General features: G+C 45.6%; 1 protein-coding gene across 1 annotated transcript in view; it reads right to left on the bottom strand.

Moving 5' to 3' along the window:
• The window catches only part of LOC126101423 (fatty acyl-CoA reductase wat-like), a 193,944-nt gene that overhangs the window by 72,428 nt on the left and 101,155 nt on the right, over positions 1–20,361 (bottom strand). Inside the window, exon 5 of the mRNA XM_049912084.1 lies at positions 7,393–7,502. Within this exon, the coding sequence (XP_049768041.1) occupies positions 7,393–7,502 (110 nt within the window). The remainder of the gene's footprint in view (positions 1–7,392; positions 7,503–20,361) is intronic.

The raw sequence follows: 20,361 nt of genomic DNA, 5'->3' as shown, positions 1-20,361 counted from the left end.
ACTTACGTCAGGGGAGTGCAGTAGGTGGTATAGCACTTAGCAGCCCCATCAGTGAAACGAGTGAGTAACAGCTTGGACTGTCGTGCTAGAGCATTGCCATGCAAAATGATGGCCAGGCCCTGCAGAAAGTGTCATCATTTCTGTCTCTAAGATGGTCGTAGGTTGTGTTACAAAAATGAACATCATAGAGACAGACGTGATGACACTTTCTGCGGGACCTGGCCATCATTTTGCAGGACAATGTTCAAGCACGTACAGTGCAAGCTGTTACTCACTCGTTTCACTGATGGGGCTGCTAAGTGCTATACTACCTACTGCACTCCCCTGACTTAAGCGCTCGTGAGTTCAACTCGATTTCTAAACTGAAGGAAACACTTCACAGCATTCGCTTCAGAACTGCTACAAATTCGTCGGATAATAAACCGTGTCGCTCGAACTGTCAACACGACTGGCAGTGCTAAGAGTATCCTACGACTTCCAGATCGCTGGCAACTGGTATACACAATGCTGGTGACTACTTTGAAGGTCAGTAAAACTGTGAGACACGTATGTATTTTGTGCGAGCTGTAAATAAATAGTTGACATTATTAAAATTCCAACCCTCGTACATGGCAGAAAAACGAGGGCTCTGGTAGACGTATTTCTCTTCAACTCCCTATTGGATAATTGATTATTTCTGTCGAAATATCTTCCTCTTTTATCAGATTTTCTACTATCAACTTACGTCAAAATTCTCCATTTTCACAAAACCCACTTTCCTTGTCTATCTACGCCCGTTCGATTTTATTTCTGGGATCCAACGGTTCCATTTTGCTAAATTTCTTTCTCTTATAGTCACAACAAATTCTTAACCACCTCTCTACAAAATTGAAACTTTTACTATACACGTCACACGTCCTTTTTACACACTTTTTTCTAATTTTCACCCTATAGCAAATCTCAGTCCACACTGTTGTTAGTTTTCTTTCTAAATTCTCATCGTTGTTAATGGCCTAAGCTCTTGCGACACTTACGTTTTAGAATTTTCTCCGTCTGCCAGCTGCTGCATACTGTGTCTTCCTCATGTACATCTATTCATACTCCGCAAGCCACCTACTGGTGTATGGAGGAGAGTACTTTTTGTACCACTGACTGAGCCCTCCAACTCTGTTTCACTCGCGATTTGTGCATGGGAAGAAAAATTGTCGATAACCCTCTTTGTTTAAATTCTCAAATTTTCTCCCCGTGGTCATTCTCTGAGAAATATGTCGAGAGAAGTAATATGTTGTCCAACTCTTCCCGAAAAGTGCGCTGTCGAAATTTTAATACTAAATCTCTCCGTGATGCACAACGCCTCTCTTGTAACGCCTGTCAATGAATTTTGTTGGGCATCTCCGTAACGCTCTCGCGCCGGTTAAGCGATCCTCTGGAAAAACGCGCTTCTCTTCGTTGTATCTTCCATATCTATTCTATCAGTCCAACATGGTAGCGATCCCAGGTAGGTGAACAATACTCAAAAACTGGTTGAACAAACGCCTTATAAGCCACTGCGAAGACTGGCGTGGCATCTGGTTACGGTATCCAAATTACACTGCGTCTGTTTGCTGTTCACTCTATTTCTTCTTGGTCGCATTATTTACAGTTCGGTTCTCCGGATTTTTGCTACAGTCCCAAGTTCTGTCGTGCATTACAACTATTAGCTAACCCTCCCTCACCGGTTATTTTAATAATTTTCTTGGAAAAGCTGTCTGCTAACCGGCCAAAGGATCAAGAAGAAGAACCAGAAGAGGCAAAGAAGATGGCATACCTGCCATATGCCGGACCTATCTCTGCCAAGATCAGCAGGATTCTCCAGAAATATGACATCAAGAGCATATTTTGCCCACCCACCAAAATTGGGGCTATGCTGGGGAATGTAAAAGATGACCTGGGGCTACGCAAGCCAGGTGTTTACAACATACCATGCCAGTGTGGTATGTCATACGTTGGCCAGACCACCAGAACTGTGAACATCAGGTGTAAAGAACACCAGAGGCATACCAGACTCAGGCAGGCAACTAAATCAGCCATAGGAGAGCATTGTCTGGAACTTGGTCATTCAATGGATTACAATGACACCAAGATTGTGACACAGACCTCAAGATTTTGGGACAGTGTTATTAAAGAAGCCATTGAGATTAAGGTCACAGACAATCTAATCAACCGTGGCTCGGGATACCAAATCAGCACTGCCTGGAATCCAGCGCTTGAGCTTGTGAAAACTCAATGCAGGACACTCCGGGATTCTACAAGAAATAGAAGTGGAGACCGAGAGAACAGCCGTGAGACAAGGTGTCGGACATTAGAGACCAGATCTGACACACCCCAGATCATGAACTCGACTTCAGAAGACGGCCAGGCCGGGCGCGGACGGCGGAGGGAACACCAGCGACCAGAGAGGGACAATGTAGCCGCGTCTGGCGGGCGCGGACCTCAGACGGCGCGGACCGATTAGGGAGCGCCCAGCACGAAACAGAAGTGGAAATCATAGTAACAGTCAGGAGATAGAGTACCCAACATCTCAGACCGGGTCTGACACACCTCAGATGATAACCACATCCGTTGAGGACGGCCAGAACGGGCGCCGACGGCAATCGGAACATCTGCGACTGGAGAGGTCCGTTGAAGCCGAGTCTGGCGGGCGCGGACCACAGATGGAACACTCGACCCGGCGCGGACCGATTAGGGAACGCCCAGCTCCTCCCAGGTATAAATACTGGACTCGATCGACCCAAGGACCAGTCTCAGGTAGCACCTGAAGAAGACAGCGAGGCACGCTGTTGAAATATCGTGCGAGAACGACGCGAACATCCGGCTGGATTCCCGAATATCCAAGATGTCAACAGACCGCCGGGGAAGCATGAAGAATTACGTGTCTGTTTTATGTTAGGAAATCGGGCAAAAGTTCAGTTCGACAGCTAAAACGGGGATCTTCCGCCCAAGGAATTTGTGCCTAACTAATTAGCCGTGACCATGTATCTAGTGGCAAATGTACTTTCACTCCATTCCACCTCCTGAACAAGAACCTTTAGTTCGTTACAAACAATTATCATTAACGTGAATGGGTAGCGAAGATAAGGACAGAATATTGAAGCACCATCCTTTCATAATTCAATCAAATAATATCAATTATATTTGCTGTCTGCCTTAGCTCTTTCATACTAACAAGCACCTTCACATAGGCTTTCTATTTCTTTCGCAGAGGTAGCCATTGCCACTACAATCCAAGAACTTAGGCACTCGCTCCACCGTTCCGTACTGTCACTACCGCCAGACGGCCAACCCGCACCCTCAGAACGGCAGGCGAAAAAAGTCTCGCTGCTTCTAGCATGACGGGGATTCCCGGACTCAGTGGCACTACCTCCAAGAGGCAGTGGCGACAGCAATGCCTGTGACCTTACAAAGAGATGACAACAGAAATATAATGGGTAGCAAATGACCAGTTTAATATCAAACAAACCTGTAGAAACAAGAATTATTTATTAACGAACGATGATGTTAATACAGAAACAATAATTTATTGGGACTATATTAAACCATAGTTCTGAAGGAAAAGAAATATGTATGTCGAGAAGAGCCACAGAAACACTCTAGACGGGAAAAGATGTGCAACGAATTACTAAGGAAAAAAAAAACATCCGAACAGGCCATGAAGGTTCAGCGGTACCGACTTGCCGCCGCGTCATCCCTCAGCCTTTAGGCGTCACCGGATGTGGATACGGAGGGTCATGTGCTCAGCACGCCGCTCTTCCGGCCGCTATGAACTTTCGTGAGCGGTTCACTTCTTCTCAATCAAGTAGCGCCTCAGTTGGCCTCGCGAGGGCTGAGCGCGCCCTTCTTGCCAACAGCACCCTGCGGACCCAGACGATGACCCAGCCAAGTATTAGCGAAGCCCGACAGCGCTTAACTTCGGTGGTCTGACGGCAACCGGTGTTACCATTGTGTCAAGGCAGGTGGCAGTGAACTACTAACACTGAAACTAATTAAACGGAAAAGAACATTCATTAACATAATACAGAGAAGCGGTGGAATGAACTGCAGGAACTACAACCAAATGGTAAAGATAGCAAGAGACAGAGAAAGATTGCTACAAAACAAAGGCAGATGAAACTTCTGTAGAAAACGGGGTCAGTGGAGGCGAAGAACGAACTCGGATTGGATAAGGATGGGGTAGGTAATCGCCCGTGCCCTTTTCAAAAAGGAACCGTTCCAGCATTTAACTTAATCGATTTTGACAAATCACGCAAATTCTAACACAGGATGGCCAGACAGCTATTTGGACTGTTTTACTCCCGAATCTCGACCAGTGCTGTGTCTCTCTCAGTGACAACGGCTGCATGAACAGGGCGTTGTCTGCAGTATGCGAAACTATGCAGACTGCAGGTACCACAGTTCGCATGTCTTCTGCAGCTGCTGCGCTGGTCAGTTCTCTGTGTCAGTAGCTTTTGGTAATGCTGTTTATGATTTCCCAGACAAGTAATACAGTGATGAAATTGTGTGGAATCATAATTACATCATGCACATCCGGAATGTACAGAAAGTCATAATTGTATGCAGTAGTGATTGTTATTGTTCTATTTTATATCTGTGAGAAGGTCACTGTTAAACTTAGGCCCCTTTCCCCGTTTGGATAACAGGGATAGTTTAAGGAAGCGCAAGTTTCTGATGTGGCACCCAATATAAATATGTCCACTTGGCCATTGTGCGACGCGAAGTTGTTTTTATTATTATTATTATTATTATTATTATCACTACCTTACAACAGATAAGTCCATTAATCCTTTTTTCATGTCCTTAGTCATGCCGGGGCGTTTTATATTTTAGTTCAATTGTTCCGAGGCTCGATGAGACACTTTCTAGTGTCAATCTTTTTCCATGTAAGGGTACCAGCCCATAGCAAAACCCCCAGGATTAAACATATTAATGCGATGTTATTCGCGGATAGTTAAACTATCATACAAGACAGCGACGATAAACTACAAATGGCCTTGCAGAAACTAAATACGACATCCGCAAGCTACAATCTGACAATATTTATAAATAAAATTAAAATCATAACCTTTTTAGGTATTCACATAATACGAACAGAAATAGTCCTCAAAAGTAAACGGATAGAACATGTAGTCCGTTACAGATAGTTAGGAAGTGACCTACCATACGAACGACAAGTCGATACATAAAAAACAGAAACTAATACTTACCAGCTTGTTTCTGGTGCAATAAGAACACTTAAGAGTAAAACAGGGAAAGAGATACAACTGAAATTTTGTGACGTCAAGGCAGTTGCCACTTTAGTATATGATGGAGAACTGTGAATATAGTGAAATAAAGATATACGACAACTAAAGGCATCGGTAATGATTTTTTAAGATCTATGAGAAGCTTCACTAGAGATGACAAAATTAAAATCGAAGTAATAAGGGTAGAATGAGGGATGCAAACAATTACCGAAAACGCAGTCCAGCACAAAGCAAAACGGAGAAAACATGTAAACCGTCAGATAGACATCTACATCTACATCTACATACACTCCTGGAAATTGAAATAAGAACACCGTGAATTCATTGTCCCAGGGAGGGGAAACTTTATTGACACACTCCTGGGGTCAGATACATCACATGATCACACTGACAGAACCACAGGCACATAGACACAGGCAACAGAGCATGCACAATGTCGGCACTAGTACAGTGTATATCCACCTTTCGCAGCAATGCAGGCTGCTATTCTCCCATGGAGACGATCGTAGAGATGCTGGATGTAATCCTGTGGAACCGCTTGCCATGCCATTTCCACCTGGCGCCTCAGTTGGACCAGCGTTCGTGCTGGACGTGCATACCGCGTGAGACGACGCTTCATCCAGTCCCAAACATGCTCAATGGGGGACAGATCCGGAGATCTTGCTGGCCAGGGTAGTTGACTTACACCTTCTAGAGCACGTTGGGTGGCACGGGATACATGCGGACGTGTATTGTCCTGTTGGAACAGCAAGTTCCCTTGCCGGTCTAGGAATGGTAGAACGATGGGTTCGATGACGGTTTGGATGTACCGTGCACTATTCAGTGTCCCGTCGACGATCACCAGTGGTGTACGGCCAGTGTAGGAGATCGCTCCCCACACCATGATGCCGGGTGTTGGCCCTGTGTGCCTCGGTCGTATGCAGTCCTGATTGTGGCGCTCACCTGCACGGCGCCAAACACGCATACGACCATCATTGGCACCAAGGCAGAAGCGACTCTCATCGCTGAAGACGACACAACACGACAGTGTCCCTAATTTGCTGGGAAGTGGCGGAGCGGTCCCCTACGGCACTGCGTAGGATCCTACGGTCTTGGCGTGCATCCGTGCGTCGCTGCGGTCCGGTCCCAGGTCGACGGGCATGTGCACCTTCCGCCGACCACTGGCGACAACATCGATGTACTGTGGAGACCTCACGCCCCACGTGTTGAGCAATTCGGCGGTACGTCCACCCGGCCTCCCGCATGCCCACTATACGCCCTCGCTCAAAGTCCGTCAACTGCACATACGGTTCACGTCCACGCTGTCGCGGCATGCTACCAGTGTTAAAGACTGCGATGGAGCTCCGTATGCCACGGCAAACTGGCTGACACTGACGGCGGCGGTGCACAAATGCTGCGCAGCTAGCGCCAATCGACGGCCAACACCGCGGTTCCTGGTGTGTCCGCTGTGCCGTGCGTGTGATCATTGCTTGTACAGCCCTCTCGCAGTGTCCGGAGCAAGTATGGTGGGTCTGACACACCGGTGTCAATGTGTTCTTTTTTCCATTTCCAGGAGTGTAGATACTCCGCAACCCACAGTATGGTGCTTGGCGGCGAGTACCCTGTATCAGTACGAAGATAAGATACGAGAAATTAGGGCTCATACGGAGGCATATACTCATTTTTCCCTCTCTCTATTTGCAAGTGCAACAGGAAATGAAATAACTGGTAGTGGTACAGGGTAGCCGCTGGCACGCCCCATACGGTGGCTTCGGCGTGTCTTATGTAGATGTAGATGCAGAAGAGCATAATTTTCGTTTGTCAACAACTTGGACGAAACAATGAAGACAAACATTCATTCTCAATGTGCTTCATATTAAGCTTTTACCTCAAATTGTGGCTAGTGATGGTGTAATTTGTTACTTTTTAAATTCACGTCTGCCATATCTTTGTTCTATGAGCTCTACAACCATCCTGTTTGTGAACACACTTCATTATGTGTACGTTACACTATTGCTTTATTTATTTTTCTGCTTCCTAAGAAATATGGTTCCCATACGTGCGTGCTGAGAGAAACTAGTGAACCGTGGTTCTAGTTCTGCCATAACGGTTTAGGTGAACGTACATCTCATGGAGATATAACAGCTGAACTTACCTACGGAGGGCCTGATGATCGAGGCGGGTAGCCCAACGGCTTCAGAGCGTATTACATCTTCGGCGATTGATTTTGTGAAGGTATATGTGTTGGGCCAGTCACCCATAAGCCTGAAACACAGAGACAGTAAGTAAGTCGCTACTGAAACCCCGCTCAATTTTAGATAGATCTGCCGAAAGAGACATTTTAACAGGACAAGAATAATGAAAAACACCTTCGAACACCAGTGCATTCCCAGCGATTACTGATATCACTGAACAATGGTAAGCTCTGATCGAACATTATATGCTTACAAACATCGTATGAACTTTCAAACAATTTACTGATTGATGTAAATTTGATCAGAGTTCGCGAGTTCTATGCTTACATTTGCTACTAGTGAGATAATGTTCGGTGTGAATTAAAATTAACGAAATGATATTCGTTTTATAAGCTACACTACTGTCCATTAAAATTGCTACACCAAGAAGAAACGCAGATAATAAACGGGTATTCATTGGACAAATATATTATACTAGAACTGACATGTGATTAGATATTCACGCTATTTGGGTGCATAGATCCCGAGAAATCAGTACCCAGAACAACCACCACTGGCCGTAATAACGGCCTTGATACGCCTGGGCATTGAGTCAAACACAGCTTGGATGGCGTGTACATGTACAGCTGCCTATGCAGCTTCAACACGATACCACACTTCATCAAGAATAGTGACTGGCGTACTGTGACGAGCCAGATGCTCAGCCACCATTGACCAGACGTTTTCAATTGGTGAGAGATCTGGAGAATGTGCTGCCTAGGGCAGCAGTCGAACATTTTCTGTATCCAGAAAGGCTCGTGCAGGCCCTGCAACATGCGATCGTGTATTATCCTCCTGAAATGTAGGTTTTCACAGGGATCGAATGAAGGGTAGAGCCATGGGTCGTAACACATCTGAAGTGTAACGTCCACTGTTCAAAGTGCCATCAATGCGAACAAGAGATAACCGAGACGTGTAGCCAATGGCACCCCATACCATCACGCCGGTTGATACGCCACTATGGCGATGACGAATAAGCGCTTCCAATGTGCGTTCACCGCGATGTCGCCAAACACGGATGCGACCATCATGATGCTGTAAACAGAACCTGGATTCATCCGAAAAAATGTTGTTTTGCCATTCGTGCACCCAGGTTCGTCGTTGAGTACACCATCGCGGGCGCTCCTGTCTGTGATGCAGCGTCAAGGGTAACCGCAGCCACGGTTTCCAAGCTGATAGTCCATACTGCTGCAAACGTCGTCTAACTGTTCGTGCATATGCTTGTTGTCTTGCAAACGTCCCCATCTGTTGACTCAGGGATCGAGACGTGGCTGCACGATCCGTTACAGCCATGCGGACAAGACGCCTGTCATCTCGACTGCTAGTGATACGAGGCCGTTGGGATCCAGCACGGCGTTCCGTATTCTGCTAACAGTCATTGGATCTCTACCAACGCGAGCAGCAATGTCACGATACGATAAGCCGCAATCGCGATAGGCTACAATCTGATCTTTATCAAAGTCGGAAACGTGATGGTACGCATTTCCCCTCCTTACACGAGGCATCACAACAACGTTTCACCAGGCAACGCCGGTCAACTTCTGTTTGTGTATGATAAATCGGTTGGAAACTTTCCTCATGTCAGCACGTTGTAGGTGTCGCCACCGGCGCTAACCTTGTGTGAATACTCTGGGAAGCTAATCATTTGCATATCACAGCATCTTCTTCCTGTCGGTTAAATTTCTCGTCTGTAGTATGTCATCTTCGTGGTGTAGCCATTTTAATGGCCAGTAGTGTATTTCTTTTTTGGTCAGGAACCGTTTATTGGTGCGAAACTGGTAGTATCTCGTGTTTGTTAAGTGACAATATAGCACAGACCTTTCAGCTAAGAACTTGTTTTTTTTCAGTAGCTTCAGTGGAACTTCAAAGAAGGAACACTCCGTCTAGTTACGAGACAGAAAAATTTATACACACTGCTGACATGTACAGTGAGGCGACAAAAGTGATGGGGTACCTCCTCGCAATATCGTGACTGACTTCCGTTTGTCCTGTGTAGTGCAGCAATTCGACGTAGCAAGAACAATCCTTGGAAGTTCCCTGCAAAAAAGATTGAGTCATGTTGTCTCTATCGCCGCCCGTAATTGCGAAAGTGTTGCGGGCGCAAGGTTTTGTCCACGAATTGACCTCTCAATTATGTCCCATAAATATTAGATGGGATTCATGTCGGGCGATCTGGTTGGCCAGATCATACGCTCGTATCCTCCAGAATGTTCTTCAAACCAATCTCGAACAGTTGTGGCCCGGTGACATGGTACATTGTTATCCATAATACCTCTATCCTTATTTCGCTGCAGATGTTCTCCCAGTAGGCGAACTTGGCTATTTCCAGGCAATGACCGGTTCAGCTGGACCATACGATCGAGCCAATTCCATCTAAACACAGCCCACTCCTTTAAGGAGCCAGTATCTGGTTGAACACTGCCTCGTTGACAACTTGGGTTAATGGCTTCGTTCGGTCTGCTCTACACGCGAACACTCCCATCAGCACTTACCAACTGAAATCCGGACTCTTCTGACCGGGCTATGGTTTTCCAGTCGTTTATGATCAAACGGACCTGGTCACGAACCCAGGAGAGGCACTGCAGGCGACCTCAACACTACTACCAAAGGATCTGTGGCCTGGTGCCACACCCCGTAGCGCTCAATTTCAGCGCTCAAACTGTTACGTTCGCCTTACGTCCCACTTTGACTTCTGCAGTTCTTTGACATACTGCTCCATGTCTATTAGCACTAACAACTGTACAAAAATACCGCTCCTCTTGGTCGTTAAGCGAGGGCCGTCGGCTACTGCGTTGTCTATGGTGAAAAGTAATACCTGAAATGTGGTACTCTCGGCACACTCTTAACGCTGTGAATCCAGGAACATTGAATTATAGCGCGTTTAAAATTAATTGCGACTTTTGACAGTTCAGTAGCGAACGAATGGAGGAAACCGTAGTTGCCGGCATGTGCTGAACGTTTCAGAATGCGACGATAGCGCCAGGCCTGCTGCGCGCGTAACCTGTCAGCCGTCCAAGCTGGCCGATCTGCAATCTATCTCAAACAATTTTAGAAAAACTATACGGTAATAAACTCTGAGTCTCACACACCTTACAGCTTCATTCGTCAGCTTTATGACGAATTACCTAATATTTCGTTAAAGGTCATAGTTATTATGATAATTCGGTATTAGCTAAACTACTGCGAGAAATTCGTGAAGTTGGCAGTGAAAAACAGGGCGCGCCACGAATTCGGTTTGGTGTGTTAGGTCATATGCTGCTGCATATAAAATTTAGATAACATACTAAACTCTTCATTAAACCTCGAAGGATATCACTATCTCCAGAAAATGGAATGTGTAAAGGTCTCCGTGACGATCACAGAGCCGGCCAAGGTGGCCGAGCGGTTTTAGGCGCTTCAGTCTGGAACCGCGCGACCGCTACGGTCGCAGGTTCGAATCCTGTCTCGGGCATGGATGTGTGTGATGTCCTTAGGTTAGTTAGGTTTAAGTAGTTCTACGTTCTAGGGGACTGATGACCTCAGAAGTTAAGTCCCATAGTGCTCAGAGCCATTTTTGAACGAACACTGACGCCAGTGAAAAAACCAGAATGTAATGTTCATAAATCCCTCGTATATCATAAACGGTCTGAGATATTGAAACAAGATTTTGGCAAATGATAGCATGCAAAGAGCAGAGTTCTTTTCGGTATGATTAATATGCAAAACTCCCGGATCTACCGCGGTATTGGAGCAACTACAGAGGTTTTTAAATGAAGTAACGCAATTTTCAAGAACCATCAGTAGCCTGTGAAACGAAAATTCCTGTGGGTTTTGCAACAATGTAAATGCAGAAGCTGAACATATATTTTTATACTGAGAGTGCGCTTCTTCAAACTAATGATATGTCTCGCCCTCAGTTGCTAGTTCAATAATACGCTGTTTTAGGAATCTGTCACTATTTCAACTGCAGTAGAAAGTTTCTGAGATGTCTCTGTAAACTCTGCTGTGTTTAGGGCAAAAGCAGCAATCGTTAACACAGTAACAAGAGAAGTGACGTATTACTCAAAACTCGACACAGTCCTCCTTCAATCCACGTCTCCTTAAACATATTCTTGGTATGGCTCATAACTTGACGGCAGTCCTGTGATGTAACATTTGCAATGACTTCTTTTGCCAGTATTTCAACCTCACTGAGTGCAAATTTCTTGTTGTTTTTTGCCTCAGTACTTGTCACCTATGCCAATATATTCTCAGTCGGATTTAAATGAGTATAATACGGAGGAAACACCCCCCACCCCAATTAACCATGGACCTTGCCGTTGGTGGGGTGGCTTGCGTTCCTCAGCGATACAGATGGCCATACCGTAGTTGCAACCACAACGGAAGGGTGTCTGTTGAGAGGACAGACAAACGGGTGGTTCCTGAAGAGGGGCAGCAGCCTTTTCAGTAGTTGCAGGGGCAACAGTCTGGATGATTCACTGATCTGGCCTTGCAACACTAACCAAAACGGCCTTGCTGTGCTGGTACTGCAAAGGGGAAACTACAGCCGTAATTTTTCCCGAGGGCATGCAGCTTTACTGTATGGTTAAATGATGATGGCGTCCTCTTGGGTAAAATATTCCGGAGGTAAAATAGTCCCCCATTCGGATCCGGGCGGGGACTTCTCAAGAGGACGTCGTTATCAGGAGAAAGAAAACTGGAATTCTACGGATCGGAGCGTGGAATGTCAGATCGCTTAATCAGGCAGGTAGGTTAGAAAATTTAAAGAGGGAAATGGATAGGTTAAAGTTATATATAGTGGGAATTAGTGAAGTTCGGTGGCAGGAGGAACAAGACTTTTGGTCAGGTGAATACAGGGTTATAAATACAAAATCAAATAGGGGTAACGTAGGAGTAGGTTTAATAATGAATAAAAAAAATAGGAGTGCGGGTAAGCTACTACAAACAGCATAGTGAACGCATTATTGTGGCTAAGATAGACACGAAGCCCATGCCTACTACAGTAGTACAAGTCTATATTCCAACTAGCTCTGCAGATGATGAAGAAGTTGATGAAATGTATGATGAGATAAAAGAAATTATTCAGATAGTGAAAATTTAATAGTCATGAGTGACTGGAATACGAGTGTAGGAAAAAAGAGAGAAGGAAACATTGTAGGTGAATATGGATTGGGGGTAAGAAATGAAAGAGGAAGTCGTCTGGTAGAATTTTGCACACAGCATAACTTAATCATAGCTAACACTTGGTTCAAGAATCATAAAAGAACGTTGTATACATGGAAGAATCCTGGAGATACTAGAAGATATCAGATAGATTATATAATGGTAAAACAGAGATTTAGGAACCAGATTTAAATTGTAAGACTTTTCCAGAGGCAGATGTAGACTCTGACCACAATCTATTGGTTATGAACTGTAGATTAAAACTGAAGAAACTGCAGAAAGGGGGGAATTTAAGGAGATGGGACCTGGATAAACTGAAGGGAACCAGAGGTTGTAGAGAGCTTCAGGGAGAGCATAAGGGAACAATTGACAGGAATGGGGGAAAGAAATACAGTAGAAGAAGAATGGGTAGCTTTGAGGGATGAAGTAGTGAAGGCAGCAGAGGATCAAGTAGGTAAAAAGACGAGGGCTAGTAGAAATCCTTGGGTGACAGAAAAAATATTGAATTTAATTGATGAAAGGAGAAAATATAAAAATGCAGTAAATGAAGCAGGCAAAAAGGAATACAAACGTCTCAAAAATGAGATCGACAGGAAGTGCAAAATGGCTATGCAGGGATGGCTAGAGGACAAATGTAAGGATGTGGAGGCTTATCTCACTAGGAGCAAGATAGATGCTGCCTACAGGAAAATTAAAGAGACCTTTGGAGGAAAGAGAACCACTTGTATGTATCAAGAGCTCAGATGGAAACCCAGTTCTAAGGAAAGAAGGGAAAGCAGAAAGGTGGAAGGAGTATGTAGAGGGTCTATACAAGGGCAATGTACTTGAGGACAATATTATGGAAATGGAAGAGGATGTAGATGAAGATGAAATGGGAGATATGATACTGCGTGAAGAGTTTGACAGAGCACTGAAAGGCCTGAGGTGAAACTAGGCCCCGGGAGTAGACAACATTCCATTGGAACTACTGACGGCCTTGGGAGAGCCAGTCCTGAAAAAACTCTACCATCTTGTGAGCAAGATGTTGAGACAGGCGAAATACCCTCAGACTTAAAGAAGAATATAATAATTCCAATCCCAATGAAAGCAGGTGTTGACACAAGTGAAAATCACCGAACTATCAGTTTAATATGTCACAGCTGCAAAATACTAACGGGAATTCTTTAGAGACGAATAGAAAATCTGGTAGAAGCCGATCTCGGGAAAGATCACTGGTTTCCGTAGCCTGAACTTACGACCTATCGGTGTAGAAAGACTAAGAAAAGGCAAATCTACGTTTCTATCATTTGTAGACTTAGAGCAAATTTTTGACAATGTTGACGGGAATACTCTCTTTCAAATTCTAAATGTGGCAGGGGTAAAATACAGGGAGCGAAAGGCCATTTACAATTTGTACAGAAGCCAGATGGCAGTTATAGAAGTCGAGGGGCACGAAAGGGAAGCAGTGGTTGGGAAGGGAGTGAGACAGGGTTGTAGCCTCACATAGATTTTATTCAATCTGTATATTGAGCAAGCAGTAAAGGAAACAAAAGAAAAACTCAGAGTAGGTATCAAAGTCCATGGAGAAGAATGAAAAACTTTGAGGTTCGCCGATAACATTGTAGTTCTGTGAGAGACAGCAAAGGACTTGGAAGAGCAGTTGAAAGGAATGGACAGTATTTTGAAAGGAGGATATAAGATGAACATCAACAAAAGTAAAACGACGATAATGGAATGTCGTCGAATTAGGTGTAGTGATGCTGAGGGAATTAGATTAGGAAATGAGACACTTAAAGTAGTAAAAGAGTTTTGCTGTTTGGGGAGCAAAATAATTGATGATGGTCGAAGTAGAGAGGATATAAAATGTAGACTGGCAATGGCAAGGAAAGCGTTTCTGAAGAAGAGAACTTTGTTAACATCGAGTATAGGTTTCAGTGTCAGGAAGTCGTTTCTGAAAGTATTTGTATGTAGTGTAGCCATGTATGGAAGTGGAACATGGACGATAAATAGTTTGGACAAGAAGAGAATAGAAGCTTTCGAAATGTGGTACTACAGAAGAATGCTGAAGATTAGATGGGTAGATCACATAACTAATGAGGAAGTATTGAACACAACTGGGGAGAAGAGGAGTTTGTGGCACAACTTGACAAGAAGAAGGGACTGTTTCGTAGGACATGATCTGAGGCATCAGGGGATCACAAATTTAGCATTGGATGGCAGCGTGGGGGGTAAAAATCGTAGAGGGACACCAAGAGATGAATACACTAAGCAGATTCGGAAGGATGTATGTTGCAGTAAGTACTGGGAGATGAAGCTTGCAGAGGATAGAGTAGCATGGAGAGCTGCATCAAACCAGTCTCAGGACTGAAGACCACAACAACAACAGCGACGGAGGAAACCTGAATAAATTATGCCCTTTAGCGTTAGCCAGTTCGTCGACCTGATAGCGTGGAGTGTTTAGCTTGTACAGTACTACAAGCTCCGTTAACTTTGCCTTACGCAAGCTAGGTTCAACTTTATCCAACCGAACATTTCTTTGTCGCCAGAGTAAAATAGCCACTTTCCTCCGCTGCACTGCTGGAGATTTATCCACTACAACCGAGCAGTACTGCGCAGTGTCCATTGCTTTGTCGAATTTGGAGGAATATTTTGAAACACAGCATTATCTTCACAGTCGATGACCGCGTTCTTGGACGACCACTTTTATTATGAATCTCACTGTTATAGTTAAAGCAGCGACAACACGAAACACTCGTTCACATTATCTGACGACTGTAGAACCTTCATCGGCAGAAAATATCACTATACTACGAGAGCTATTAAACGTAGGTGCCTCTGAACCGCGACACCACGTGGTGTGATTTGTCCACACCGTGGCAGCAGGGGCGCTTTACCAAGCGAATTGCCGGTGGCGTGGTAAGGAAAGCTGGCTCGCCATTGGTGTTGCCTGGGCAACAGAGTTATATCCCCACCGGTGAGGCAAACGTCAAAACTTGCAGATAATTATTTTAAACGCACTACAGCTAACGATTTCCGAAATGGATTGTACCATGCGTCTAGCTCCAACAACCATTCCGCGCTCAAAGACTGTTGATTCCCGTCGTGCGACCGTAATCACATCGGAAACCTTTTCACATGAATCACCTAAGTACAAACGACAGCCTCGCCAATGCACTGCCATTTCATACCTTGTGTCCGCGATATAACCGCCATCAACATTTGTACAGTCGGAATTTAAACAGCTTCTCCAGGATTAAACACACCCTAGATTGCTTTATTTGAATTGTCCAGGGTTGATTTTCGTTCCTTCCTTGCGTTACTGAGCTAGTGATAAACCTCTTAAGACATCTCTGTTATCAGAAATGTGACTCAAAGCTCTCATTTTTCCGTCTGATTGGCGCGTCCGTGACAATAACAGCTATACATTCATTATTTAATAAATAGAGATAATGATTTCGCTTTGGACAAAACATGGAATCCGGCTCTTGGGATAATTAAACTGCAGAGAAGTCTTCATGGTGTCATCGTCACCGAACATACACCTATAACCGAATCGAACGACTGTGCGCCTTCGCCACAAGTGGCGCGTTTGTAAGCGTATCTCTTTGCTGCCGACCAGCGTACCACAGCCGTAAAGCATATAAAGCCGCGCTTGGCAGTTTATCGTCAGTCGTGCAACTCACGCTGGGAATGGCCGGACGATGCGTGGCCGAAATATCAATGGAAGGATCCTTATTCGCATGGCTGCATGCCGAAAATGTAATGGATTAAACTAATTGCTGATCTTCTGTCTGCACTATATCATGCCGTATCATGTATGTAGAGGTAAGCATTACTGAGAGCGAAATATGCATTTATGTGAAGGAATATACAAAAACCACACAGAGGATTACCAAGGAGTTCTCCATCGACATATACATGATGGGGGAGACCAACCTAAAACCGGGAATAAAAGCGACAGTCCCCAACTACGTTAGCTACTGTAAGGACAGGCCAAACCAAGGCTGAGGAGTGGCCATTAACATAAAAAGAGGGCTCCCCCTTCACCAGGTATTCTTACCAGCTACCAATAAAATCGAAGCAGTGGCGGTGGAAGTAACCACTGCCACCAGACCCCTGACAATTGTTGCAATTTACCGACCCCCACAAGATATAATAGACTTGGGAGACATAGATGCTCTAGGATAAATTGAAAGCAAACATAACTGTAGGCGACTTCAATGCCAAACACCCAGATTGGAATTCTAGAGTAACCTCCAGAGCAGGCGCCAAACTGCAACGACTAGCACGCGACCACCACTTCGAAACATTGGATCCGGTCGACTCCACACACTTTCCAAAAAATATGGAGGTAGACTCGACGTGTTAGACATAGCCCTCGCTAGGAGGATCGCGGGATTTGTGGCCGCAAGGACATGCAAGAGAATGTCCTCCGACCATAACCCAGTCATTCTAGAGATCGATGTGGGAGAATGGGTAGCATTCCACAGTACTTACAAACGTACAGACTGAGAACGATGCCGAGAAACTGTCGCCTCTGGTATCGCTCGCACTCCGCCACCTAGTAGAACAAGCGCTACAAGATCTAATAGGTTCCATCTTGCAAGCAACGGAAGATGCCACCCCCCACCCCACACACACACGCACAAAGGGACGGGCCGCCCCCGCAAAAAAAAACAGCTCCCGGAACACTGCACGGCTAGCGAGGTCTGGCCTACAGCCACGCTGAAAACGCCAACGCCCTCGCCAACTCCTTCGGGAAGCAGTTTCAAGCGGCAGAACTCCAGGATGGAGAATATGAAGAGGTAGTCCGTCGTTAACTGGCCGTCTTCCTCAATGCTGAGGAGGACCCAGAGGACAATCTCACACTTTTCGTCCTCGAAAACATGGCAAAAGTAATTAGATCCCTACCCACATAAAAAACGCCAGAACACGACAGTGTCACCAACAAGTTAGTCAAAAACCACCCACCCTCGGCTATCACACACCTCGCGGACGTCTTCAACGAGATTCCTCTTTCCCTCGAGATCACAGCTTGCTGGAAACACATGGAATTTTTCGCGATACACGAACCAGGGAAAGACCCCCTCCCCTATTCCTGCAGCTCTACAGTCCGATTAGCCACTTGCCAGTTCTCAGCAAGATCTGTGAGCGCCTCCTGCTGAAACCCATACGAGAACATATTACCAGAGAGCAACTTCTGCCGGATTTCCAATTCGGATTCCGGCAGAACCACTCTGCCCCACAGCAGATCATGAGAGTGGTTGAAGCAGCCACAGACGGCTTCAACTACAGAGGCTACTGCGGGATAGTGCTACTAGACGTAGCCAAAGCCTTCGACTCAGTATGGCATAGAGGGCTACTCTACAAGTTATGAACACAAGGGTTCCCCAGGAAGATAGTTAAGCAGATCAAAAGCTATCTCATGGATAGGACTTTCTCTGTCAAAGTAGAAACAGCCACCTCCACCAAAAGGCGTATTCGTGCTGGGGTACCACAGGGATCGGTCCTAGGGGCCGTTTTGTACAGTCTGTACACTGCGGACACACCAACGGCCCCCCCGCTACACATAGCACAGCACGCAGATGATACGGCCTTCTACACACGAAATGCGAACGAGGACCTGGTCATCAGTAGCCTACAAAGGGGTTTAGATGACACAGAAACTTGGGCCTGTCGCTGGCGCATTACCATCAACTCTGACGAGACACAGGCTGTAATCACTAGGAGGCTCGGAAGCCGCGAACCTCCTCACCCCCCACCCCCACCCCTTCGCCACCTTCACCTAAACGGAACCCAACTCCTCTGGCGCAGAACCGCCAAGTACCTTGACGCCACCTAGGACTCTCATCTATGTGCGGTATCCACGGAAGACGAGGTCCACAGGAAGGTCTGTGCCAGAATATCCTCAACTCAACTAGCTCCCTTCCCTGCTGAACGTATATCAGGCCATGATACGGCCATTAATGGAGTATGCACGCCCTGTATGGGGATATGCGGCGAAGTAGCACCTGCACAAACTCCTGGGGCTGCAGAATCGCACCCTCAGGAGGGAACTGCGTCAACTCCTCGGATTCCTTATTGATGATCTGCACGCCACAGCTGAAATCCCACTCCTAAAAGAGCAAGGTCTGGCAAGGGCCTTTGTGGTGGGCGTACTGTAAGACCTTCGGTACACACACCATCAGATTATTTGACTTGTCGCTCTAACGAAGTAGGCGAGTGTCAGCAATATGTCTCTTGGTCTTATCGTGGCGTGTTTAACTTCTGCCGTTAGGTCAGACGATAGAAATGCCACTTGCACGCTTAGAGTAACAGATTGACGGTGACCAACTTCAAACTTGATTAATTTTCACACACATTTAATAAAATAATAAAAAGCATAGACATTACGTAACTTGATTCTGGATGCTGTTTACAACTGACAATCTGAAGTTCCTTTGGTCTTGGTACATTAATCTTATTCCCACATATCTCTGATACTTGACAAAGTGTCTATACATTTCTCTTCATGGCTATGTACAGGAATATGATAATTTTATTAGGCGCAGACTGAAACTTGACTATAGACTGGTACAGACTAGTGCAGACTGGTACAGACTGGTACAGACAAATGCAGACCAATGCAGACTGACTAATTGGCGGTCTGTACACTCGTTATAATACCTCGCGCGTTCAGGTATCACTGCGCGAGTGTGATCCGCGAGTAGAAAAGGTTCTACGTTAGCAGCAATCTCATTGGCTGTGTTACATATTAATACCCAGATCGGCGGAATCAGAATTTGATCCGTCTCTAAGGCAGCGCCATCACGTAGTGGGGAGATGGACGAGCGCTGCGCCTGCGCTGTTGTGCTTAGCGGGGCACGCTCTAGTGGGAAAGATGTGTACGTGCTGACAACGCGGAACTATGTACACAACAGCCTTCTATGAAAGCTCTTCCAGATTAGGAAACGTCCTCATCCGCTCTGTAGGTCGGTATGATATATCGTGCGACAAGCACAAACGCCCAATAACGATCTTCGACGACCAAGTCGAAGAGAAAATCGCTATATCCAATTCCTGATCCTCCTCCCTCCCCCCATAATATCAACTCGCCGTCCCCAGGTAAATACCAGACACACATAGAACAATCATCACATCTCGCAGACAGCCAAAAACCACAGAAACAAGCACACACACAAGTACACAGTGGAGTAAAAGCCGAAGGCTACAAACTCCCCCACACACTTCCCCAAAGAGCGGAAAGTATTGTATGCGAGTGAGAGAGCATCCCGACACTTTGCCAGAAGATGATAGGTACGAAACTCATCGAAACGTTGCGATAAGACAACGCCACCACTCGGCTGATAACCCGAGAAGTTCATCAATGGTTTTCCTATGCACCATCTGTTGCTTTGCCGTAGTTCCATACACACAAATCATAGCTCACCCTGCATCTATGTCGTATAGGAAATAAGGTTTCATCTTATTAGCATATGCGTGTCTTGTGACACATAACGACGGAGCCTCGCATAAGAGCTCTGCCTGGCGTCATTTACACCGTAATAGTTAACTATGGCCACACTGCTTCTCAATATTAGCACATTTCTCGGATTCTTTTACGAAGAGTTTCAGCTTCAGCATTAACATGCATTATATAGCTGTACTCGTCTTTCCAAGCTCTTTCGGATACCTTTAAAAAGTATTTCATGCGATTTAAAAAATCGGGTTGCGTTCAATATCTCGAGCGGTACACGAGTTAATACACTCCTGGAAATGGAAAAAAGAAC

This window comes from Schistocerca cancellata, chromosome 9 (assembly GCF_023864275.1).
Source record: "Schistocerca cancellata isolate TAMUIC-IGC-003103 chromosome 9, iqSchCanc2.1, whole genome shotgun sequence".
Taxonomy (NCBI): Eukaryota; Metazoa; Arthropoda; class Insecta; order Orthoptera; family Acrididae; genus Schistocerca; species Schistocerca cancellata.
This window is presented reverse-complemented; position numbering and strand designations above follow the sequence as displayed.